The 27,463-nt window shown below is 37.8% G+C and overlaps 1 protein-coding gene and 1 long non-coding RNA gene across 4 annotated transcripts; one reads left to right on the top strand and one right to left on the bottom strand.

Moving 5' to 3' along the window:
* Positions 1-688: 688 nt before the first annotated feature.
* On the bottom strand, positions 689-27,072 carry LOC119078602. Its single transcript, XR_005088036.1, has 3 exons — positions 26,952-27,072; positions 8,705-8,706; positions 689-711 (listed from the first exon to the last, which is right to left on the bottom strand). It is a non-coding gene; the product is annotated as an uncharacterized LOC119078602 (long non-coding RNA).
* LOC119078601 (fatty acid synthase) lies at positions 7,129-26,487 on the top strand. 3 transcript variants are annotated; one of them, XM_037186192.1, is made up of 10 exons: positions 7,129-7,272; positions 16,857-17,339; positions 18,690-19,612; positions 19,752-20,495; positions 20,561-21,015; positions 21,074-21,219; positions 21,287-24,970; positions 25,041-25,711; positions 25,776-25,919; positions 25,985-26,487. In XM_037186192.1, the coding sequence occupies exons 2-10, from the start codon at positions 16,973-16,975 to the stop codon at positions 26,093-26,095; spliced, it is 7,245 nt and encodes a 2,414-aa protein (XP_037042087.1). In that variant the 5' UTR covers positions 7,129-7,272; positions 16,857-16,972; the 3' UTR covers positions 26,096-26,487. The 3 variants fall into 3 exon arrangements, with proteins under 3 accessions (XP_037042087.1, XP_037042086.1, XP_037042085.1); XM_037186191.1 differs by lacking the exon at positions 7,129-7,272 and adding an exon at positions 8,125-8,282; XM_037186190.1 differs by lacking the exon at positions 7,129-7,272 and adding an exon at positions 11,446-11,651.
* Positions 27,073-27,463: the final 391 nt, after the last annotated feature.

Raw genomic sequence — 27,463 nt, 5'->3', positions numbered from 1 at the left:
CGACATTTTTAGAAGTATTGAATGCAATAAAGTTCCCGACAAATGTCTTTATGCATCGTACTTGGTTCGGCTCTGGAGTTTCACAAATTAACACTAAGTCGCTCTTCAAAGGGACCCGAAAACAATGTGCTTCGGATGACGAATTTCTTCCAGCAACGGTCAAAAGAAAAAATAATCAAAACAAGCTGCACAATACTGACTTCATACGGGCAAACCTATTGAAGTTCCACAGAAAATTTATCCAAAGACATCAGCAAAACATGGAACTTGTTGCCGAACAATGTAGTACTAGTACAATATCAGTGTTAGCTGTACATTTGGTCCAATAAGGTTGAAAAGCAAGTCATAACCCACTGCAACGTGCTGGTAAAATTGAGTGCTTCAATCCTGGCAAGCATTTGGTATTTGTTTATTTATCTGTGCGAAACTGCCCCAAATGGCAAGATTAAAGTTCTGTTTCGGTAATCAGAGCGACAGTAAGGACTGTCATCTGTTATCGACAACGACAGCAAGAATAAACGACAAGCTATGACTAAAGCTGCGAGCGCACTTACACCGTTTAGCTCTCCGTTTACGTTTTAACAATGGAAAGTGGGAGGAGCTTCCATTGTTCACTCGTAAACGGAGTGCTAAACGGCGTAAGTGCGCTCGCAGCCTAAAGAGTTCTTATATAGCAAAAAGCATGTTCAAAACAAATGAAGTAAAAGATTTCTGAAATCAATCTATGAAAATCTTCGATCAAATTAAGTAATAGATCAGATAATAAAACTGTTACTATGCTTGCCGTCTGTGACAGGTTAATAAGAAAATTCGCGATAATTTTGCCATGCACACGTATCTGGAACATCTGGAATTCACACTGGAATACACTCGATTTTCAACAAATTGTATGACGGTATGGGCTTGGTTTGTTGAATGTTACCACAATCTAGTGCGTTTTCAATCATGGCCGAATATCAATCTGCAAAAGAATTATGTGACTGTGCAACGCACTTCAAGCAAAAGTACTTCGATTGACACCTGACAAATAGAGTACTATTTTGTATGAAAATTTATCCCCACTCTTTTTACAGTGTAATGTATCCGAATGTAAGATGAAATTATGGGAAATATTCAATGATCCGAATTGGAATGAGGATGATGATAAAGCCAAGGAGGTTGAACGCACATTGTAGTGCGGGTGTTAACGTCCACAATGTATGTATGGGAAAAGGTACACTTTTGGTTAATCTCAAATTGAGACATTGGGTTATGTTTAGTATCCCAGGAGGAACATTTGTGGAAGGGGTAGTCCAAAGATGTTTTTAAGCCACTTTCCGCAAAAAAAATTTTGGAGCAGGCCTTCCGTATGACGGTATAAAGTCAAAGTTTGGGCCAAATTATTCATGAAATTTCGACTTTGAACCTTCATTTCTGGCGAGGAAAAAAACTTTCTTTTTGTTTTTAAGTGGTTTTGGATACTTTGTAGTGTCCAGAATGTGGGAAAAATAAATTTCCAAGAAAATTTTTTGGAACTCGAGTTTTGGTAGAACAACGAAAAAATGCTTGCACTTGACCTAAAATTTTTAGGTTTTTCCTGAATAACTCGATATTTTCAAGTGGAATTTCTTGGCACCCCTTCCACAAATGTACCTCCTGGGATTCCATAACCCAAAGACTCAATTTGAGATTAACCAAAAGTGTACCTTTTGGACGTTAACATCCGCACTATTGCTGCAATGGATATAACTATAGCTGAACAAGATTCGGATATAGATCAACAGCCTGATCCTGTACAACAGCCAATAGTACGTCGAACCAACATCTAAACAACACAAAAACATCTCCCCAAAAAATCTATTTATTACAGGCAGTAATTTTCTCTCTGTCTTTTCTCACTTTTTCTACTACATAATTGGATAGCCCGTGAAATAAGTGAGTTTAAGTCCAAGAGCATCTACATCTACGACTTGCCGTATCAAGAAGACCAAATATTGCACTTGGTGCAGTTGGAAAAGCCAACAATTTTCCATCAAATTTTGTGGTGTCAAGTGCACCCACCGATATCGAAAACGATGGAAAATTGTGCCGTCGTCATTCTATCCGATACACAAAAATGGAACTTTACAATTGCCACCATGCAACATAGGTTTTTGCGAGGTTACATAGGATGGATAGGTCTCGGTGTCCTGAGGACGAAAGTGTTTCATATTGTTGCTTTGTTTATTATAAATTTTTTTCTCAACGAATGGTTTCTTTGAGATATCAGTACTTTTGTACGAACCGGTTAATGGTCTTAATGTGTGTCTGTATGTCTGTGGATCCTGTGGATACAGTAGACTGCTACTATGGAAAAATGTACACTTTTTCGATTACCAGTCATTCTACGGCCGAGTAGCCCGACTTGGTCTCACTTCGAGACCAGGTTACTATGTGTAACTTACGAAACTTATGAAAAATGAACTCTGTGGGTATACATCACTAAAAGATACTTTCAACAAAAGAAGTAACAGATTCTTGAAGGAGCGATACATTGACCATTAATATGGTAACAGTTCCAGTGATATGACATCAACATAATACAACTTACACGACAAAATAATTTTTTTTCACTCTTTTTACGCGTGTCTGATAAACTCACTTCTATCATTCGTGATTCTTTCTCCATTCATGCGGTCGTAATCTAAAATGTTTTGACGATGAACATTTTCGAAGTTTCGTCTAGACACTATAACATTCTTGCAGCACAGCACACAGTAACAAGGCCGTCGAAGTTGGAAACGAAGAAAAATACAGATTCAATTGACCTGTTATCAAATTATTAAAATTAATAAGAGCATGACTTACGTTGTCGCTAAGGAACAGCTAATTACCGTACAGTAAATGCAGAGATCGCACAAATTGCTTTTACCATAACAGTGAATTTTATTCCTTTTTTTAATCTGTTGTAAGTTGAGGCTAAAATTGGACTAGGATACGATGGTAAATGCTTTCTTAATTGAATTTGATACTTATGCAGCAGTGGCCAATTTTCTAAATGACCTTGTCACTGTTGACTTATAACCTGATGCAATGTGACATAGACTTTTTTGAATCATCGAAAGATGCACCGGTACCGTCTCTTCAGACCGCAACAGTGATCTTTCAATAGATTTTCTTTTCGACTGATTATTAATTAAGGGACGCATCGGTTTACATCTCACTCCCAAAATTTTCCAAATTGATCGGATTTCCAAACATTAATCAGTTTCAGTATATTAACCGTATCAATTAGAGGTGTGCGCCGGTCAACTTTTGTTCGGCGGCGGCTGTAAACATTTTTCAGAGTATCGGCGGCGGCGTGAATCGACTGAAGTTTCGGAAAAGTTTTTTCGATTTTATCTAGATTTATAATATTTCATTTGAAGACCTTTGCTAAATATTCAATTTCTTGTTTTGACAAAAAGCGGTCTAAGACATTCTCAGTGAAACTAATACCTCAGAAACCATTTTTTAATTCATCTTGTTGTTACTCAAATTTCAAATAGTTGTTACCAGAAAAATTGGACATTCAAACGGAAAAATAAGTAATATACTTTCTATTCAACTTTATATAAAAAAAACCACCAATGTTCCACTAATTTCAAGTTCTCAAAATCCAAAACGTACATAAAGTATCCGAAAAAGTCTCGATTTTCCAATGAGCTACATACCAGCCGAAACTCAAACTTATTTTGCCAGATTTTTCGAAATCTGCACTAGTTTCATACTTTTCCATGGTCAATAAAGAAGAAAGTTGAAAAATCTGACGTTTGCTGACGTTATTGATTGGTGATATAGAACTTCCAAAATATTATTTTCTCTTTTTATCAACATCAACGTATACGAGCGCAGCGAAGGAGTTGACTTTACACACGAGTCCATTTTTCACAAGATACCATCACTTATACAGATTTTTTCGAATCATTAGTCAAGTATTAGATGTCTACCATGCGTTCTCATTTTGGACACATGCAATATGTTGGTTTTCCTCACTCAATTCTATTGTGTTTTTTTGATAAAAATTTATTTTTTCTCGTACTTAGTGAAACAATCTCATTCCCAATTACCTCTACTTTGTGCCGAAAAATGAGGAAAAAATAAACCGGCGACGCAGCGGCGGCGCAGTGTTTTATTTTTACCGGCGGCGGCGCAATCGGCTGAACAATTTAAAATTTCGACCGGCGGCGGCTGACTTTTTACTGAAATTTTCGGCGGCGATCGGGGCGACTGGCGCCGGCGCTCACCTCTAGTATCAATAAAAGGAAAGAAATTCGATGTTACCATCTTCATGTTTGAACTGAACTCAACTGAATCGAAACGACCGTCGACCACATCACGTGAAAAATCGTTTTTGTTCTATTTTATCAACGCATGACCCTGAGATCAGTTCATTCCAAATGTATCGCCAAAAATTCGCAACTGGTACAGTAGAGTATTTTCTAACAAGTGTTTAAACTACCTACTTGCGATGTAAACAGATATACAAGAGTTTCATGGGTAGGTGGAAAAGTAGAAGGCGAAAAATGAGTTTGAATAATTGATGAAAAATTAAAGGCGAAAAAGGTTTCCTCTGGACTCGTTGCGCAAATTATTCCTGCCCTCGCAGGTGTCCTAACCTATAATTTCAGAACCTTAGCTTCTTTCATCACATTCGAAAAGAATTTGTCCAAAGGAACTGATCAAAAAGACTACAGTCGGTAAATTCATAAACATGCAAGACATTTATTTTAAGTGGGTCCGTCCGGTAATAGTAGATTACATTGGATACTGCGAAAGTAATTCATTACACGACGTAACAATTTTGTAATAAAATAAAACACACTTGTGTTTTTGAGGCACGAGCTTCGGTAACATTCTTTTCTACAAGAGTGGAGTCTATGTATCTGAGCTGAAAGAACTGCACTTGTCGAAGAATAAGTTGCTCAAAAACACAAAAAAGAGTTTGCAAGTATCACAAAGTTGTTTCTGTAGTAATAAATGCATTCTTGTTTACTACCTGACCATGCCACAGTGGATTTCCACATAGGATAAGGATACTGAAGGAAATTAACCAGAGCTATGTAATTGTGAACTTTCGCATGGGGCTGGGGCAGGTAATAAATGCAATTTTTATGTGGCCATTTTAACATTTCACGACCAGAAGCCCGTAAATTATAGCACGTAACTTTTTCCATATTGTTGTCAGTCATCACCTTCGGGTCGGATTGTAACGTTCCCACTCATCAAAACAACAATTTGGAAGAAGGTACGTAATGTGCTGATACCCGGATCTTCAAATGTTCTATATAAGTTACCAATAAAAAACACTGTGGCTATTCTCACGCGCGTGTGAATAGCCATTTCACATTGGATTTTACTATTCGGACGCGCGTGCGAATAGCCATTTCACATTGGATTTGACTATTCGCACGCATTCAAATTTTTATACTAAATCAAAATGATGAATTTTTTCATTAAAACCTCAAATCAAGCATTTTTTTTATAGAAGACAAATTTCTTGGATTTAGTTCTGTTGTTAAAAACAAAGTCTGCTCCAGTTGCAATCGGATGATTGTACATACATATTTTCAACAGCTTTGAAACGAAGAAGAACTGATAATAGTCTGAGAGCGAAGACTGAATTCAACGAAAGAAAAAATGTAATAAGTATGACATGAAAGATCTGGATTGGATTCTTTAGCACGGTTGGATTAACTCGAAGCTGTATGCAGCCATACTCGTAGACCAGTGATTGTATAGACCTGAAGTTGTTTTAAGTGGAAAAGAAAAGAGTGGACGTGTATTATGGAATACTGCTATTAAAAATAGGTAGAAAATATTTTTCGATATAAAATGTCCAAAACCTCAAAATTGACATTCAACACAAAAAAATAATCTTTCGACTGACACTTCAGGATTTCGAATTCTACTAAATAACGAAGGGTGGTTATGTGTAGAATGGTGATAAAATGGTTTGGAAGTTTATTTTCATACGAAAATGATCTAACATTTCCGTTTATGATTCGCTGAAGATGTACATGTATAAAGGTATGACCTACCTCTTATAGGTTTGTCATTTCCTTGCCACCGTCCCCATTGCCTGATGAGAAGTGGTATTTTTGAACAGCATTTTAATGCAAAACGTCGAAAGACGTCCATATTTAATACTTCTCGCAGATCGAAACAGTGGCAAAAACCATTCCCAAAATTCCAAAATCGTTTTACAACGGACAATGGATATTCGCACGCGCGTGCGAGTAGTCAAATCCACTGTGAAATGGCTATTCGCGCGCTCGTGCGAATAGAATCAGCCTAAAAAAACTCTCTTTGTTCTCGTTCAAACGACCGTAAATTTTCCAATCATAAATTGAGCATACTGTGTGTACTTCCAAAAGAATTTCCATTCGATCAATCAGCACAGTATCACGCATTTCTCAAATGTTAAGCAATAATTAAACCAGCCGATGATGCTATATTATACATTATACCCATAGTTCTATACTTATCTGCTTGATATATTTCCAAAACATTCGCTGTTCCCCAAGGTCAATGTCGCAATAACATTTATAAGAGAATGATTTATTCGGTGAGAAGCCGGTGTTTTTGTTGTTGTCACACGGTCGAAATCGAACAGGAAGGCAACGACATCATGTCTTTTAGACTTTGCAGCTGATTCAGTGAAATTACTTAATTTCAATTGATTGACCTCAGTCACATCGTAATGTCCATTGCAAAGATTTGAAGAAAAGAAATCGAATTACTCGAGAAAAAAAAACCTCACCTCTCCATAACGTTCTCATGCATGTGTATAATAAACATTACACAGAAAAGTTTCTCATCGTAATTCTCTATTCCGCATCAACTTTGCACTCATTTTCAATTTTCTATAGTGAAACATCATCTGATTGGTGCTTGAAAATGGTCTGACATCGTACCACGAGGCATACATTTCATATACATTGCAGAACATTGTATCATTCGAAGAGAGAGAAAAAAATGGTTTTTTATCTGATGGTGTGAATGGTGATTCTCTCTGATGTTTCGGAAGATTTTTCTGTTGTTTGGGTGAAAAGCATTATTTTTGCGGCTTTTGCTTATGGGTTTGTTCTGTTCGCAAGTTAATTTTAGTTTAATTGTGATCGAGAAGCTGCTGTGCAGTGTGTTTAGGAAATACGAAGAAGATATATTCTAGTTTTTGATTAAAATTTAAATTATTTTTAGTAATTTATTTTACTCGTTGTTGTTAAATGAAATAAATTATTATTTCCAGTGAATTTTAAAATTATATTTGAGGTATGTGCTGATCAATTTTGATTGAAACATTTTTTTCCATTTTAATTAAGATTTTGCACAAATTCTATGACGAAATTTTCGTTCTACATTTCACTTGAAGGAATGATTCAAATTATTCTGCCATGTCCTAGTGCCGTTGATTCTACAGAACATCCTATATCAAAATTCAAATATTAGCAAAACGTAACAGTTATTTTCCCCATTTTAATCGTGTTCCTATTGTTTAGTATTGTGAGATAATTTGGTATCGGAAGTCGTATGTCTAATTTATCCAAGTCCAATCATATTATACCAACACTGAGCATAATATTTAACGTATGTTCCGTTCATACACAAAACCTCTCCTCTCTACAAAACATTTGAACTAGAAAACATGAAATTTTCGCCTTTCTCAACATTTATTCGTCATACTCGCGTTTTTTTGAGAATATACTTACCTCGGATAAACACATAAAAATTCAGTCTTGAACTGTTATTCATAACGTAAAAGTGTGGTGTGATAAATTTATCGAGAATTTTCATCATCAAAATTTTCAAGAAAACGCCGATAAAGTTTACAGTGACATATAAAGTCAGAAATTGTGTCCCCGGTTGATTAAATGAAATCTTGAAGCCTATCGATTAATTCGTCCAAATTTTGTCTTTGAACTGAGTTCACAAATTTTATTATTATCAAGTGCTTAGAAAAGTGTGGGCTGTGTGTGCATTAGAGAAAATCAATACATCAACTTTTGATACGTATACCGGAAAAACATCGTTTTTCCCTTTGAACAGAACAGTTAAACCAGTGATAATATAATTATTGATTTAGCCACACTCCACCGGTATAGTTTGGCGTTATTTCAATCATCCAGATTTTACACAAATAATTCAACCAAAAATTAGCTGCGTATGCAAACTACATTGCGGCCGATTTCCAAAGCAATTCGCACGTATACATCAATCTTTCGAAGCGTCGTCGTTGCGAATTGCTTGGTCTGCTTGGTCGTCAAATCATCCGATTTTTACACGTATGTGCCATATAGTTATGTGTATACCAAACAGTTGATTATTTATTTACATCAAGTGGTTTTTTCGGCTATAGTTGGTGTTGTTTCTTCTTCCATCCTATTTACCGAAATGGTTTCGATTGTTTTTGTTATTTTTATTAATAATTTTGAAGATAGAATGGCTATGTGAACACTAGATGTTTGTTGTTGACTGTTGGGCAGCTCGGAATAATACATACTAACATCTGGAAGCAGTCTCGATTACATAAACGATTTGATTTATCGACACTTTCCATTACATACACCCACCCACAATCCACAATGCGACGATTTCAATGATTTATTAATTGACGGACACGCGTTTGCTTGACCGCCAACGCCATAAATGTTTTGAATCAGGGAGAATAAATTATAGATTGAGGTCGTTCACCCCTGTTAAATACTCCTAAGGAAACGACTTACATTTCGACAAGTCCTGAAAAAGCAATCTTGCAATCGAGGGAGAAACTAAGCGAGCACATACTGGAACAGGTGCTATTTGTTATTTGTGATCAATAGAAGGAAATAGTACTCAAGTAGATGCGCCATGGGAAGTAGATGCGCCATGGGAAGTAGATGCGCCATGGGAAGTAGATGCGCCATGGGAAGTAGATGCGCCATGGGAAGTAGATGGGGCAGAGTTTGCGTAGTTTTCATCTTCCTTGGAAATCAAACTAAAAATGGAAAATCTCTTGGGTGACTCCGTTGAATTAAAACAGGGTAGTTGAAAGTTGTTCATGGATCACTTTGTTACCGATTTTATTAACCTACGGACAGTTATAACAATTTATTACTGCAATCATCTCGTAATATAACTTCTATATCTTTCACTGCCTGTACATTATTGAATTGAAACGTTATCTCTACTGTTATTCAACGACGTAAGCCTTTATATTGATTCTGTGTGTATAACCTTGGCATTGAAAACAATGTCAGATGGAAGATTTGTGGCTATTAATATTTAGAGTATACGGTCTATGGATATTAAGATTAAATGGGACATGTAAGATATTCATGGATTTGTAATTTGAAGAGTGGACCAGCAAAAACTACTAAGTGATATGGTAGTGGGACATAGCATGAGTATCTCTCTTAGAAATACTTTAATCATCATCATCATTTCATTTATTTCAGTTTCAAGGTGATTACAAATACAAAAAAACATCTGCGTAGCTCTAGTGTGACGAAGTCAATTCGAAAGAGCTACGAAAAGTGTCGGTCTAACGGATCTTTCTCTCTTAATATTCTTTCTCAGATAGTGATGCTTCTTCCCTGTTTTCACCACCTTTGACACTGAAAACACCCACCATTGAGAGAAACAATATTTTCGAACTCGTTTTATTGTCTAAGTTTCAGTTGAATCAATCTTTACCAATTTTAGGCTTACTTTGAGCTTACATTTACTGAAGCTATGAAAAAGTTGCTTAAAATAAGCACAACAAAAGAAAAATAAAAAGCTTGAAGGAGTAGCTTGAACAGTTTTCTGAGTCCCGTGAAGTCTCTTCACTGCTAGAAATACTCTTTCCTTGGGTACCCTTGGGAAACTTTTTCTCGGGTTTATGGTTTTTCACGGAGAAGGAAATTATGTGAGACAAGCCACTACCAAAACAATAATGTTTAACCTACATACTGTAAAATGGGTATTCACTTTCTGAATAGTTGGGCATTTGATCTAATTTGTTTTTGTTGACAAATGACTGTAATTTTTCTGCATCAAATGTCAACCAATGTGTCTAAGTTTGCTTCAGCTGTTTTACCAGCTGACCCACTCTGGTACAGCAGTTGTAGCAAAGTTAGACTTAAATTCGGTTGACATTAACTGATTGGTTGGATTGATTCTTCCACGCTCGGGATGGCCTTATGGGCATTCGGGCGATTCTCGAAGGACTTTTGCTATTTTGTATGAAAAAAGACCTTTTACAAATTTTCTTCATTCAACGCCCGAAATGTATTTCTAATTTGCCAATTTCTAATTTATTTTGTCATGTTTTTCTTGGTTTGAATCGGCAATCGGCCGATTCAAACCAAGAAAAACAACACAAAATTTCGAAGCAAACGGCAAAGATACACAACAAACAATTTCTAATTTATCGCATTAAAATTCTGTTAAATAAAAATTCTCAGGTGGGAATGCTAACTGCACAGGAGGAAAATTTACCTGTAATACTATTAATTTTAGTCTAGTTGCTACGAGAGCATTGTCCTTACGTTATTGTGTAGTAAATTTCTGACGAAAATTGCTTGTTAAATTTCCATCTTCTACACGATTTTCTTCATTCAACGTCCGAAGGGCCTTTGGGTAGCCAGTCCGGCCCTGGTTGTTTCAACTGCAAGAGAAATGTGCTAATTTATAATTTATCTCATTAAAGTTTAGTTAAATGGAAATTCTCAGGTAAGTATGCTAACTGCACAAGAGGAAATTTTACCTGCAATATTGTTAATTTTAGTGTAGTTGATACGAGAGCATTGCCTTTATATAACTAAAGTAAATTTCTAGCGAAAATAGCTTGGTAAATATGGTTTTCTCTGAAAGAAAAATCCATCTTCTACCCGATTAGTAGTTCCAATAAAAATTCTGAAACAGAGTGAAACAGTCAGAATGACATGAACACCGTCTGCTTTCATCAAAATAACAAAAACTAATTTATCTGAAGAGCTAAATTGAAAATCAAAAATCCGAAAGTCATTTCGTCTTGATAGATGTATACAACGGAACACCATAATACACACTCTGAGACGGAAAATCCGTAAATTAAATTCAAATACGATTTGTAGACAATCCAGTTTCTAGTCGAAAATGAAACAGAACTTTAATTGATATTATCAAATCCATGCGGTCACAAAAATGCATAAAATATGGAGGAACACCACTTCAGTGATGAGCCGAAGTTATTTAATCAAATTGCCCATTATCGCCACATTTCATGTACACATCGAAAAAAAAACGTAATAAACATTTCGCTACTTGTTACATGATGTTGCCGAGACTACATTATTATGTACTCGTAATGTGAATATATGGTTTTTTTTTGGAGCGAACAAATGCCACCGTAACACTATTTTATCTGGTAAATGTTCTCAGCTATATAATACACATTTTACGTATATTCAAATGAAGAGCAGTTGCTTATTCAGTTTAGTTCTAAATTACGCTTTGAATGGATCGGTTCGGAGTTTACTATATTTTTGTCTTTTAAATTGAAAATCGTGATACTGTCAACAGTTTAGTAAAAAAACAAATTTTTTATGTTTTCTTTAAGAATAAATTTCCGATAAGTCATTTCTGCAACGAGAAAGTGAATTTTGAAGGATTATAATTTTACGAATTAAAATTTCTTCGTTGAATTTAAGGTTTGTGTTACCGATTTACCAATTCAATTGAATCAGTTTTGACTTTCAATTGACTTTAAAAAAATTTTTACCTTTGAATTTCAATAACTGGGAGAAAAGTGAAATTTTTATGTTTCTCTCATTCTCTTTCATATTTCTATTGCAAAAAACGTTTTGTTTTGTAACGTGGATTTTTTACTTCGTCATATTTTGCGGATACCTTCATGCCATGCAATAGAGTTCGAATTGGAAATGAAAGTAAATTCGATGCTTGCAAAACATTTCGCCTTCTCAGACACGACAAATAATTAGAATTTAATTTGTCTCTGTAATTCACAATGATAGTGATTGTGGGTCTTCTTCCTTTTGTAAGTCTTCAAATTGAAAAAATTTGAAAAGTTTCGATGAGAAACGGATAAAAAAATCTAGAAGAACTGAGATTCATAATTATATTATGTCTTTCAGTGGGTTAAAAGATCCTTTCGTAACGCCTAAATTACATAGATCGACCTTATAGAGACAATATGTCTTGTCTACAGGTGGCAACCGCATGGTGTCACTGAATTATATAACAAAAAAAAACATTTTTCCCTTATCAACTGCACTATCAAGACGTAATTAATTTGAAAAAGAAATTAATTTTCATTAATTTATCTTGAATCAACGAAGTTAATGATCTAAAATAAATAGCGAGGTGATAAACCAATGACTCCGGCCATAAACTGTTCGTTACATAATTTCAATTAAACAGTTCGTCAAGTGCCATGTAATCAGCTGCAATTTTAAACGATCGGCAAAAAAACTTTCTTCTAAAAATAAGCAGCCGACAAACTTTTGCACCGATTAAAAAAAAAGCTCCGATAAACAGACGACTTGCTGCCCAAATATTAATTTTCGTTGATAAGAGACACTCAATAACAGGCAAACAATATCATTCTAGCATTAGTTATAGTCGAACATTACTAAGCAAGATAAATATACCGTAATGTTTGAGTTATGAATCGTGTGTAGCGTTTTTTATTTCAATTTTTTTTTTCTGTATATATGGGAAGTGGCGTGAGCGAATGAAAGTCAGCCGATTACATCATCGTATGTTTATTTTTTATCATACCGTAGACATATGGTTCCATAGTGTGATTGTCTTCTGATGCGAATTTCTTTGAAGAGAATTTGCTAAACTGTTTTCTTCGGGTTACCTATACCATGAAATTACGTAGTAGTTGATTATGTTCGTACGATCCGCTATCAATTTCTCGTTTTCTGTAAATGAATGAAACTTAATCATAAAAGATAACAGACGAGTGGTGGATAAGTAGACAATTGACTTTGTTCAAAGCACCTGGTGCTTTGCTTTGTTTATTATTCATTTGCACACTTTTACTATAATTGGTACCTAAAAGTGACTTCTCAACGAGATTAAATTTGTCTGGCCAGTTTTGATTGAGATGACTATACGTTCAAATATGTAATATGCATTGTAGTGAATTATTCGTATTAGTTAAGTCATGTCTACTATCGCAGAAGTTGTTGTTCTATAATTGGTTTGATAATTAACAAATGATGAAATGATGTCACAAACGAACTATCCTTTTCCAAACATTAATCTTTCTTTGCACAAGATTTATTATGTAAGATTGGCATTATGTTCGCACTACCCCGCATGACTAACCCATCTTTTTCTGCGGAGGTATTAATATGAACGTGCCCAAACGAAAGTAAAGAAATGTAAAAAAAATGCAAAATTTGACCTTTGATGTGATTTTGTAAAACTTTGGCTTATGGCAGTCGCATCACAAGTTCGAAAAAAATTAACGAATCTTGTACTTCTTTTGACAGATGTATTTGCAACCGATTGAAACAATACAGATTAGTGTCTGTCTGGTTTTTGCGTGTTGTCGGCCGAACGAAGTTTGGAAGTTTATATGAAAATTCCCCGTTTTCGGCTCCGAAAGAATCTTTTACTTCCTGAATTTTACCATACATAATGCATGTGGATTGTGGATGTTGATAAAAAATGACGTTTCCTCGTATATTCCTTTGTCGATAAAATTTCAATTCCATAAATTTTCACCGAATTTCGACCTTGAATCTCATCCGCTTGAACTGTGAAGATCAGTCAAGCATTACATAATTTGAAACTCAAATTATATACCGAAAATGCTATCGCCAGCAAATTTATTTTTCACGAAATTAATATCATTTTGCCCCACATATAATATTCAATAAATGAAAAAAATAAATTTCAAAAAAGTCTCTCGTTTACGCACATGCAAGAAATGATAACAAAATAAAATTGAAAATTGCACAATTCAGCAGAAGCAACAGCAAAGACAGCAGTAAAAAAACATACTCGACGTTTTTTTATACGTTTTATCTTTTATTTATGTGCACGTTCAAATGCATCACATCGCTTTTGAACTTGACCGAGTGTTAAGTGTGATGTGTTACGTACATTACACATACGTGTACAGTGTAGTGAAAGGAAACTATAAAGTAACGTTCGATGGGGGCACCATACACACCACGTGTGCAACTCGTTTAAATGCTCTTTTGCCGTGCAGAAATTTATTCATAAGTTTTTGTGCTAGAAATGTCTTTATTCTGCAAAATCAATGAAAGATTTCACTTATAGCATTGTAATGGAGATTAGGACATGATGTCCTTTATCATTTTCAAATTATGTACGTCTCAAAACTAGACTTGTATCAGAAAGGTTTCTTGTTAGTAAGTTATAGTCTTACGCAAACTGCAAAGCATATCACCAATAAATTTCTTGAATCTTTTACTTCTTTTGATCTACGTATTTTAAACAGGTTTACCAGAGTCATTCTTTTGTCCATTAATTCTAACTTACATTCTACTATTATATAAGACGACGTTAGCTAGAGTTGAACGACGGCCGATTATTGGGAATTTTATTTTAAATTTTCAGGAAATTTTAGTAAACTTTCGGTAAATTTTAGTAGATTCTGACAAATTTTTGGTAATCTTTGGCAAATTTTGACAAACTTTCGGTAAATTATGGTAAACTTTCCGTAGATTTTGAAAAACTTTCGGTAAATTTCGGCAATAGTCAGTAATTTCAGTAAATATAACTCCAACAGGTTCCAATAGACACTGAGTTGAACGGTAATTTTTTGGATAACTATCGATAACAGCTGTAATAATAGTCAAACAATACATTATGTCTGCATGAAGTCTATCTGCTTAACTTGAACACATAAATAAATTGCTCTCCATTTATTTGCGATCACCTGATATTCATTTTCTTTTCGTTTTTTTGCACATAATCGAGCATGTGTGTGTGTTGAATTTCGCGTTTTTATTTTTAGTTTGATTTTCTACACAAATTCCGAACGTACTGGTAACCGGTTTAGCGGTTTGTCTAACCAATTTTTTTTATTATTTCTTTGATACACTTTATATGGCATATCAATATTACATATGCGGAAAACAGCATTCGATCTCTCAGGCGTGATTTGATTACGCTCTTTTTTATTGCTGTATTGTTGAATGCGTGGTTTTTACTAAATAAGTTTACTATTTTGATTAAAAGGTCAAGGTGACATGCTTTGCGGAGCTTAATTCTTTTAGGCTGCAAGTGTTAATTGACTAGTAGATGACGAATGTTTAATTTTTTTTTAATTGTTAATTTTGAACTCTACGACGCAATTTGCAAGGATTTAGATCTATCAGGGCCTATTTTTGAGAACTACATTTCCTCATTTTTCTTGTAAATTTTTGAAGAATTCTCGAATTTCAACAAAATGTACAGAATTTTCAAGAACTTCAGCTTTCGAACAAAAATACGTCATGAGATCCTATCAAAACTCTTAGTCTCCTCAGATAAAAATTATTATATTAACCGGAAAAGGTTCAGGTCTATAAGCTTTATGGTCTTCACAATCAGTAAATCGAAAATATTTTCATTGCGTCATAAATACTGCATAGCATTGCATAAACTTATCAGCGTATTTGATATTGATATTTTATTGATATTTAACTGTAAATAAACAATTTTCTGTGTAACCTTTCGTCCGAGTTTCTTAAACCTTTTCATACAATAAGATTGATTTTATATCGGTCAGTGTTACAGACTCAACAAAGTCATTGATTTTTGTACATTTTTGAAATATTTTTATATACTGTCCTGTGTCCGGTTACATCTATTTCGAATCGTTTCACATACTTAAGCAGATTGCCACCCACCAAATATATATGTCGAATCTTTTACTTCTTTTGGTAGAAACTATTCGATTGATTGAAACGAAATCTTCGTTAGTTTCAACATATATTCTTGTATCTAAATAGTTAAATACATAAACGGTGCATGCACATTAGCGAATTGTAAGGAAAATGAAATTTAGCTCCGTTTCAAATCGGCTGACGATGTCAATAAAAGCTTTTTTGATAGTTTGAAACAAGAAACTTCGTAAGAATTTTCGAGACGAAGCATGAAATTTCATTTTTCTTATAAATCGTTAATGTGGCAAGTACCGTTTCTGCATTTAACTCTTCTTTATAATGAGTCACTAACCAGAGTGCATCGCTTTTTTATCGTCAATGTCGTTAGTCGTTATCAGATAAACAGTCCACTTTGAAAGGTTCGAAAGAGAAACTCTCAGGTACCCCTTCACTCTTGTTTGGGTGAAAAGACATAATTTTCAACTATTCCATGTGACGAACAAATCGTTCATCATTCACATACAACAAATGCCATTCCGTTGCCGTCCAGCTCAACAACCTATGAATCGTGTCTGAAATTGAAATAAATGACGATCCAACAACATAACGTGCAGAAAATGTCTTTATATTCCAATCAATGTAATAAGACGACAGCAAATCCATTCTTGCCACTTTTATTGAGTAAATTGAGCTTGGCTTTTGTGATTCTTTTTTCTTCTCTCGTCATTAAAATTGCATAGAATTAAATCATTGCCGGAACCGAGTCGTTCAACGTTCTTTGAAATCGCGCTAAAGACGAGCATAGGGCTTACAGTATTGTATTGAATCAGTCTGAATAATTTCGCAGTTTTGTTACACATTACAATCACATAATGTCGCCACACCACGCCACCCATTAATAAACTGAATAAATTTGTACGACTTCATCTGTGTACATACGGGCGCATACCTAAATAACATGATGTCGTCGCGCCGCTAAATGAAACTCTTTCGGTTCATTTAATTAAATTAATTTTCGTTTTTTTTTGTTTTTATTTACAGCGATCAAATCAGTTCTATTTGTTGTGGCCGGTTGTTGTTAGACCAGACACACCATTCCATCAAAGCGAAATCGTTTCCAACGGAAGAAAAAACGTCGAAACCAACATACCAACAATATGCCAGCCCGATTCTCAGATGTTGCTACTGACACCCGTCGTAATGTCCCTATGGACCTGGAGGGACGCTACGACGCTGTGCAGGACGATATCGTCATAACGGGCTTCTCTGGCCGTCTGCCGGAAAGTTCAAATATTGAAGAATTTAAGAAAAATTTGTTTGATGGAGTCGATATGGTCAACGATGATCCGCGACGATGGCCGAAGGGATTGTACGATTTGCCAACCAGAATTGGCAAAATAAAGGACATCGATTTGGAGCTCTTCGATCAGCAGTTTTTCAGTGTGCATCAGAAACAAGCGGAATGTATGGATCCGCAAATGAGAATGCTGCTAGAAACCACATATGAGGCTATTATTGATGCAGGTAAATCGATTTGTATTTGGGTTTTTTTTTCGGACGGCGCTCATTATATTCGGTTCCGCGTAGGTTTAATTCTTCGAATTTAATAATCGGTAATTTTACGTAAAACAAAACTCGTTCTTCGATGGGAATTCAAATAGAGTTTGTCGTTAAATGCAACGTATAACGTGTATGTCATACAACGACCGTACATCGTACTCGGTGGATATAATGCATCAATTCGATTGAATTAATATTCAATTGGAAAAATCAACTTTTTCGATTAACCTCTGCGATTTGTCTGATTCAATCAAAACATATTACAGCATCACTTGCCCCTTCAAGTGCAAAAACGTAAAGAATTTCCACATTGAACGTTTTACAACTTTTGCTGATTCAGACATACTGTATGGTGTGTATATGATGTGACCTTATGACGGAGAGTCAGCAAAAATTGACGCCAATGAATAAATTTAGTGCCACGCTTCAATTACACAAATTGAAACACATTCACTGGATTTATATAAATTAATGCGATTAAACAGCCATCTCTCATCTCGGGACGGTTTTTATTGGCTCAGCCAACTATCTAATAGATTATCTCGTGTGTGTGTGATCATGTGGACGACTGCTAACGTTTTGTTAAAAAATTAATTTTGATTAGACACGCGATATCTCTAGAAAAAAAATTGAAAAATTTCATGACTGAGCAGAGAGATTGCATCGGAAAATTAATCAAAACGAACCGTTGGCATTTTCCCCATCATGTTTACTAATAACATTGAACGTCACACATCGACATTCATATCATGTTAGACGTAACGCTTGCGTAGGGATGATAATCGGAAATAATACGTAGATCCAATGAAAACGATGATGTGCATATTTTGCAAATGCACAGCACATCTTTTGCATCACGGTTCAATGAAACAGTTCTGGTCAACTACATCAATGTTCGATACACGATTCTCGAAAAAGTATTACGTTAACAGAGGAGATTTTTCAGATGACTTCTAAGGGCAAGCGAGGCTCGGGCGTTATTACTCGAAGGTTGATTGATATAGCACTAGTTCTTGTACAGAACGATGAATGAAACGTTTCTCGTTGGGACCGTTATTCATAAATACAAGTCGGCTCCCCTGAGATTTTAGAATTTGTCTTCCACTCGCTCGTAAAATTATGAACCTTATTGCCTTGGAAGGTTGACTCTACGTAACTTTGCTTGTTGTAACATACCTAAATATCTATGACTTGTGGTGGGCGGGGTGACGCAAATCCACTAACTCTGAACACAATATTGAATTTGCAATATCATCAAAGAAACTCACCCAATCTTTCCACTTTGTTGAACAAATCTCCTCAAATTCTTTACAGGCGTTAATCCACAAGAAATTCGTGGCAGTCGTACCGGCGTGTACATCGGTGTTTCTTCATCCGAAGTCGAACAATATTGGTGTGCCGATCCAGATCGCGTAAATGGATATGGACTCACCGGATGCGCACGAGCTATGTTTGCCAATCGTCTGTCGTTCACATTCGATTTCAAAGGGCCCAGCTTCGCAACAGACACTGCCTGTTCGAGTTCGTTGTATGCCATGGCGCAGGCGTTCGAGGACATGAAAATGGGACGTTGCGATTCAGCTATTGTGGCCGGTGTTGGTTTGATTCTGAAACCGACCATGTCGTTGCAATTCAAACGCTTAGGAATGTTAAGTGCTGAAGGCATGTGCAAAGCCTTCGACGAAACTGGTGCCGGTTACGTTAGATCCGATGGATGTGTTGTGACATTTTTGCAAAAGTCATCTTCGGCCAGACGTATTTACGCTAGCGTGTTGAATGTGCGAACCAATACTGATGGTAGTAAGGAGCAAGGCATCACATATCCCGATGGACGTATGCAAAATCGATTGATTCGAGAAACGTACGAAAGCATCGGCTTAGATCCGGCTGATGTTGTGTATGTAGAAGCGCACGGCACCGGTACCAAAGTTGGAGATCCGCAAGAAGTCAATTCCATTACCGACTTTTTCTGTAAGGAAAGGAAAACGCCCCTACTCATGGGCTCAGTCAAATCAAATATGGGTCACTCAGAACCTGCTTCTGGAGTGTGTTCCATCGCAAAAGTGTTGTTGGCAATGGAAGCAGGTGTCATTCCTGGTAATCTTCATTATAAATCCCCCAATCCCGATCTGTATGGAATTGTTGACGGTCGGATCAAGGTGGTTGACAAAAACACACCTTGGAATGGCGGTATCATTGGCTTGAATTCCTTCGGTTTCGGAGGAGCTAATGCTCATGTAAGTAAAATTTTTAAATTTTTTCCATTCAGCTTCGGATGCAACAATTGAAGTTCCCGTTACTAAAGTTTTGCTTCCCCTTTTCCCGACGTAAACTCGTGAGGCATTCGTTCAACAAGTTTTACTTTGTTCGTTTCAGGTGATTCTTAAGTCGAACCCTAAACCAAAGGCAATCACACCGGATGACGGTTTCCCAAGATTGGTTGTTCTATCCGGTCGTACCAGTGACGGTGTGCAAGAGCTTCTCGAAGATGTTGAAAAGCACAAAGATGATGAGGAATACTTGGGTCTGATCAACGAAATTCACACCAAAAACATTCCCCTGCATTACTACCGTGGATACACAATCGTCAACGGCGGTGATCCACAACGTGAAGTTATGGAACTGGTTGAAGACAAACGTCCGCTGTGGTACATCTATTCTGGCATGGGTTCTCAATGGCCGAGCATGGCTAAAGATTTGATGCAAATTGATGTGTTCAATCAAAGTATTCATCGATGCGCCGAGGCTCTGAGACCGGAGGGTATTGACTTGGTGGAAATTTTGACCAAGAGTGATGCTTCCAAGTTTGAAAATACTTTGTACTCGTTCGTTTCGATTGCCGCCGTGCAGGTCGCTCTAACCGATTTGCTTACACATTTGGGCATGACTCCAGATGGTATCGTTGGTCATTCCGTGGGTGAATTGGGATGCGCTTACGCTGACGGTTGTTTCACACCGGAACAAACTGTATTGGCCGCTTATTGGCGTGGTAAGAGCATCATTGATTCGAAACTCCAAAAGGGAGCAATGGCAGCCGTAGGATTGTCATGGGAAGATTGTAAGAAACGTTTGCCTGAAGATGTTTTCCCTGCCTGTCATAACAGCGAAGACAGTGTCACTGTAAGTTGAACCACCCCATTGGGATCTATTGGTCTTGGATTCAAATTTCTCGTTTTTTCTTTCAGATTTCTGGTTCTGTTGAGGGCATAGAAAAGGTTGTGAAGCAACTTACCGATGAGGGCATTTTCGCTCGTGGAGTCGCTTCATCTGGAGTCGCCTTCCACAGCAAATACATCGCTGATGCCGGACCCAAACTTCGCAAGTCGCTTGACCGCATCATCCCAACACCGAAGACTCGAACATCGCGTTGGATCAGTTCCAGTATTCCGGAGAGCGGTTGGAACACACCAATGGCTCAGCAAAGTTCAGCTGCTTACCATGTCAACAATTTACTGTCGCCAGTTCTGTTCCACGAGGCCATTCAGCATATACCGAAGAATGCAATTTGCATTGAGATCGCGCCTCACGGTCTCTTACAAGCCATTATCAAGCGTTCACTGGGAAGTGGCGTGACTAGCTTGAGTTTGTTGAAGCGGAACCACGAGAACAATTTGATGTTTATGTTGAGCAACGTCGGCAAGTAAGTATTTCACTGGATTGCGACGAAGACTTTGAAGACTAATTTCACATTTTCTCAGACTCTATGGCGCTGGTGCTCAGCCTCTTGTTCCCAAATTGTACAGACCAGTTTCGTATCCCGTCGGTCGTGGTACACCTATGTTAAATTCCAAAGTCTCTTGGGATCACAGTCAACGTTTCGCCGTACCAAAACTTGGAGCAGATTGTAAGCGAATTGTGTTGAATGACATCCGAGCCCTTAATCTGATCAAAAATCTTTTCCCAAATTTCAGCTCAATCCGGTGAAACCATCATCGATGTTAATCTGACGAAGGACGAGGATGCTTATTTGGCTGGCCACACAATCGACGGACGTGTTCTATTCCCAGCTACTGGTTACATGACCTTGGCCTGGCGTCAATTCGCTAAAATGAAGAACAGCACAATGGAAAAGACACCGGTCGTTCTCGAAGATGTCGTTTTCCATCGTGCTACCATTTTACCCAAAGATGGATCGGTCAAATTCGGAGTCAATTTCTTCGATGGCACTGGTCGCTTTGAAATCTGCGAAGGTGGTTCGTTAGCTGTTTCTGGCAAGATTTACATACCAGAAGACATGGAGACTACACAGTTACAATTGAAGCCACTGGCCATGGACAAGTCTGGATTGTTAATGAACACTGGTGATGTGTACAAGGAATTGCGGCTACGAGGATACGATTATGGCGGTAAATTCCGTGGCATTACGGAATGTGATTCGAAAGCATTAACCGGAAAACTGGCATGGGAAGACAACTGGATCAGTTTTATGGACACCATGTTGCAGTTCAGCATCATGGGTAAAGATTTGCGTGAACTGTATCTGCCGACACGTATCGAAAAATGCATCATCGACCCATTGAAGCAATACCAACTGTTCGAGAATTCTGCAGACGAGAAGAAAACCGTCGAGTGTTACATGTACAAGGATATCAATGTCATCAAGAGTGGCGGTGTTGAAATGCGAGGACTTCGAGCTTCGTTGGCACCGAAACGATCTGGAACACAATCGGCACCAATATTGGAACGCTACAACTTCATTCCATTCATGAACGAACAAGAATTGTGTGAAACTGATGAACGTGCCCGTCAACATGCTGTCGCAGCATCTGTCCAACTGGCTATTGAAAACAGTGGCGGAGCTCTGAAGCTGAAGGTTGCCGATATTGTCGGCGACAAACCATTGGAGAATGTTATGGCACAACTGATCCAGTATCTGATTGAAAGCGAACCAACTCTTGTCACTGATGTGGCTATCATCACAAACCACAGTGCCGAAGCTTACACTCAAACGCTCGGTGACTCAGGTATACGCGTCGTCACCAAAGATGCTCTCAACGGACCGGTCGAACAAAATTGCCATATCGTTGCTAGCTACGATGTCGTTTCGCAAATGTCGGCCAACACATTGCTACAGAACATGAGAGAGTCCATTCGCGATGATGGTTTCATTCTATTGGAGGAGAACATTGTTGGATTCGATAAAACCAAAGCAGAAAAACTCTTTGCCACAATGAATTTGGCCATCGTGTCAGTTCAACGCAAGACCAACAAGTACTACTATCTCCTTCGACCCATGGTCGATCTCGAAGCTCGTAACAAACAAATCGTTCACGTAACGGAAACAAACTACAAATGGGTGGAAGAATTGAAAGCAGCACTGGCTACAGCCGAAGAAAACAACCGTTACGTGTACATCGTCAGTCAAGGAGAAGAATTGTTCGGAGCTTTGGGTTTCATCAATTGCATCAAGAATGAAAATGGCGGTAAATTCGCACGCATGGTCTACATTCAAGACAAGAATGTGGAGAAATTCTCGTTCACCAGCAAATTCTTCGCCGAACAACTGAAGAAGGATCTGTTGACCAACGTTTACAAACAAGGCAGCTGGGGATCGTTCAGACATTTGAAATTGGAATACGAAGCCGATACACCAACACTTCAAGTTGAACATGCGTACGTGAATGCTCTAACGAAAGGCGATCTCTCCAGTTTGCACTGGATTGAAGGACCATTGTCCCGACAATTACCTGATCCCAAAGACAAGCGATTGGAATTGTGCACAGTGTACTACGCTCCAATCAATTTCCGTGACGTTATGTTAAGTTCCGGTAAATTGGCTGCCGATGCTTTGCCAGGTGACTTGGCAACGCAAGATTGTATTTTGGGCCTGGAATTCTCCGGACGAGATTCAACTGGCCGAAGAGTGATGGCTATGGTGCAAGCTAAGTCATTGGCAACAACTTGTGTGGCTAGTCGCAACATGATTTGGGAGATTCCGGACAGTTGGACTATGGAACAAGCCTCCACTGTTCCTTGCGTCTATTCAACCGTTTATTACGCATTGGTCGTTCGTGGACGAATGAGGAAGGGTGAAAAGATTCTGATCCATGCCGGTTCTGGTGGTGTTGGCCAAGCTGCTATTTCTGTAGCTCTACACCACGGATTAACTGTCTACACGACCGTTGGAAGTCAGCAAAAACGGGACTATCTCAAGAAAACATTCCCGCAGCTCACTGATGCCAATATTAGCAACTCTCGTGACACATCATTCGAACAATTCATCATGCAAGCCACAAATGGCAAGGGAGTCGATCTAGTTTTGAATTCCTTGGCTGAAGAGAAATTGCAGGCTTCGGTTCGTTGCTTGGGTTTGAATGGTCGATTCTTAGAAATCGGAAAATTGGATTTGAACAACAACTCGCCGTTGGGTATGTCGGTGTTCTTGAAGAACACCTCGTTCCATGGTATTCTCTTGGACAGCGTTATGGAAGGAGATGATGAAACAATCCAAGAAGTTGTTGGATTGGTCGCTGATGGTATCAAGAACGGTGCTGTTCGACCATTACCCACAAGTGTTTTCAACGACAAACAAGTAGAGCAAGCATTCCGTTTCATGGCATCTGGCAAGCATATTGGTAAAGTCGTTATCAAAGTCCGTGATGAAGAGCCGAAGAATACCAAAATGACCGGATTCGCTCCAAAACTGATGACATCCATCCCCCGAACGTATATGCACCGCGAAAAATCTTACATCATTGTTGGTGGACTCGGAGGTTTCGGTCTGGAATTAGCCAATTGGATGGTGTCTCGAGGTGCTACCAAGATTGTACTAACATCCAGAAGTGGCATTAAGACCGGCTATCAGTCATTGATGGTTCGCAGATGGAGAGATCGTGGCGTAACAATTGCCATTGATACCAACGATGTGACCACATTGAAAGGAACCCAGTCTCTGCTGAGAGAATCGAACAAATTGGGTCCAGTCGGTGGCATATTCAATTTGGCCGCTGTTTTACGCGATGGCTTATTGGGCGACCAGACCGAAAAGGACTTCGAACAAGTTTGTGTACCAAAAGTTGATGGAACTAAATATCTCGACGCAGCCTCACGAGAATTGTGCCCCGAATTGGATTATTTCATTTGCTTCTCCAGTATTTCGTGCGGTCGTGGTAACATCGGCCAAACAAACTACGGCCTTGCCAATTCGACAATGGAAAGAATCTGTGAGAATCGTCAAGCGAACGGTCTACCTGGAACAGCTATTCAATGGGGTGCGATCGGTGATACTGGTCTGGTTATCGAAAGTCTTGGCGATAACGATACTGTGGTTGGTGGAACATTGCCTCAACGAATGTTCTCCTGCTTACAAACCATGGACATTTTCATGCAACAACCACACGCCGTTCTGTCATCAATGGTGGTGGCCGAAAAACGTAAGGCTGACGCTGCAAGTGGTGTGAGCTTAGTCGGCTGTGTCGCAAATATTTTGGGACTCAAAGATTTGAAGAATGTACCGGACCAAGCATCGCTAGCCGATTTGGGAATGGACTCGTTGATGGGTGCTGAAATTAAACAGACCTTGGAACGGAACTACGATGTGGTTATGAGTGCAACCGAAATCCGTCAATTGTCGTTCGGAAAGTTGAAGGCTTTAGGTAAGTCGTTGAATCGAAACCAATTTGGAATTCGAGCGGAAAATTAAATTTTCGTTTTTCTCTTCCTTAGAATCCGGTTCCGCAGAAACCGCAACAGCAACAACCACTACAACAAAGGGCACCGATGCACAAGCAATTGGTGACGGTACTCAAGTTGTATTCACGTCGGAGCTGATGCCCACCGAAACACTCGTCAAGCTTCAATCGAAGGCCGCAACCGACAGCAAACAACGACCACTATTTGTCGTTCATGCCATCGAAGGCTTCGTAACCGCATTGAAACCGTTGGCCGGCAAAATGACCTGTCCCGTATATGGTCTCCAATGCACAGCCGATGCTCCTCTCAGCTCAATATCCGATTTGGCCGCATTCTATGTGACCAAAATCAAAACCGTTCAACCGAAGGGCCCGTACGCGATCGCTGGTTACTCGTTCGGTGCGTCCGTGGCTTTCGAAATGGTGTTGCTATTGGAGAAAACTGGCGAATCAGCCACTTTGGTCATGTTTGATGGTTCACCCAAATACGTTAGCTGGTACACAGAAACGCATAAGCAGCGATTGGAAGGTGGATCAACCACCGCTCAGGATGAAGCTTACGGTCTGGCCTATTTCGGTATGGTTTGTTCAAACATCAACTACGTTACTACTGCTAAGGAATTGGAAAGTCTACCCACATTCGATAGTCGCTTGAAACGGTTAACTGAAATGATCACCACGGCTACGAAATATCCGGCAGATTTGGTAAGTTTGGATTGAGAACAACGGAAAATTGAGCCGGAAATCGAATAAATCCTTTTCTCTTCAGATATCGACGTGTGCACTAAGCTTCTACAAGAAATTGTTGGCGGCGCACAACTACAAACCTGAATCTAAAGTTAAGTCCAACGTTACTTTAATTAAGCCCACTGAGAATTACGCTAAGCTATCGACTGATTATGGACTATCGGAGGTAATTTGATACATTTTTTTTCGCTCGATGCCCAGTTCTGATGGAAATCAATTTTTATTCGCCAGGTTTGTACAAGCAAAGTGGAAATTGTCACAGTAGAAGGAGACCATCGAACAATTTTGACCGGCGATTCGGTAGAAACTATAGCCTCAGTTCTACAGAAATTGGCGGCATAAATCTACGTTTATATCAAGCTATCGATGCATCCACCAGATGGTACACATGCATCAACCACAAATCCTTAATTTTAAAGATTTTTTTTTATTTATCTCATTAAATTAGTTGGTAGAATTATGTTACAATCCTACCAGAATGGATTAGATTGTATGAATTGTTGTTTACAGAAACGTTATGGAAGGATCTAAGTTTTGTATAAGTTATAGGCGAGGAGAAGAGCGCAAGTTATGCATTTTTTGTTCAGGTCCAAATAGTATCATCAAGCGCATAACTTTTGAACTTTGGAATCGTTGTCCGTTCTTTGAAAATAATATTTTTCGTTTTTTTTAAATTAAATTAAATTAAATTTCCTTTCAATCTGGTCATTGGAATATATCGATTCCGATCAACATAACAAAATCCGATAAACATTCCATGACATCGTTTTGTATGCCAAGTGATGTGTATAATTGAACATTTGATCGATCAATGTTTTACAACTTTTTTTATACCAAAATTTTGTTTATTAATAATGAAAATGAGATTATCCATTCCATCAAAGATGATTGAGAAAAATTGTTCTTTTTCGTTGTACAAATTGTTTAGCTAAAGGGGCAATTTATTGATAATGGTAGAGAGAAATGAAGAAAGTTCATTTCATCGTAGGAAAATTATAAATTTTTTTTTCTTGTTAATTTTTGTGATTTTTTTAAAATAAAAATTTAAATTTATTGTTCTTGAAGTGGAGTTCGTTTTTATTTTCATATTTTCTGTTTGAAGTTCAAATTTTGAACACCAAAGCTTAGTGTAAAGTCAGCCGTGAAATGAAAATCTATGGATTATGTGTCATTATTTCCAATGAAAGTAGATAAGTACGAGGGGGTAATCACTTTCTCATATAATCCCATATAATCACCAAATAATCCCATATAATCCCATATAATCCCGTATAATCCTCGTCATAAAATCAGTGATTTACCCCTCGGATAAGTCACTAGAAATGAGTTCGTTTGAGGTGGCGCCATGCAAATCCGTATGTGCTCCGGCTAGAACAAATTTGAACGTTTGGCCATACCTATCTATTTACTTTCATTGATTATTTCATAGATAGCGAAAACCGTGACAGAAAGTCCATACATTTTCTGTCAAAAGTTCACGACTGACTTAGCTGAAATTTGAACCAAATATTTTATTCGAAAAAAGAAAAAAATGGAAAAATGATTTGAAAACAATCAAGTTGTTGCAGTGAGTAAGTTGTGTAGCACGGAAATGTATGTTTGTTTGTCTAAACTACAAAACAACAGGAAAGCAAGTGAAACATTTTGTATTGGATGTATAACTAAACTAACTACACGTATACGTTGTGATGCCCGTTAGGAAATTAATGT

The sequence above is a fragment of the Bradysia coprophila genome, unplaced genomic scaffold (genome assembly GCF_014529535.1).
Source record: "Bradysia coprophila strain Holo2 unplaced genomic scaffold, BU_Bcop_v1 contig_297, whole genome shotgun sequence".
Taxonomy (NCBI): domain Eukaryota; kingdom Metazoa; phylum Arthropoda; class Insecta; order Diptera; family Sciaridae; genus Bradysia; species Bradysia coprophila.
Note: the sequence above shows the minus strand (reverse complement) of the source record. Positions and strands in the feature narration are given on the sequence as shown.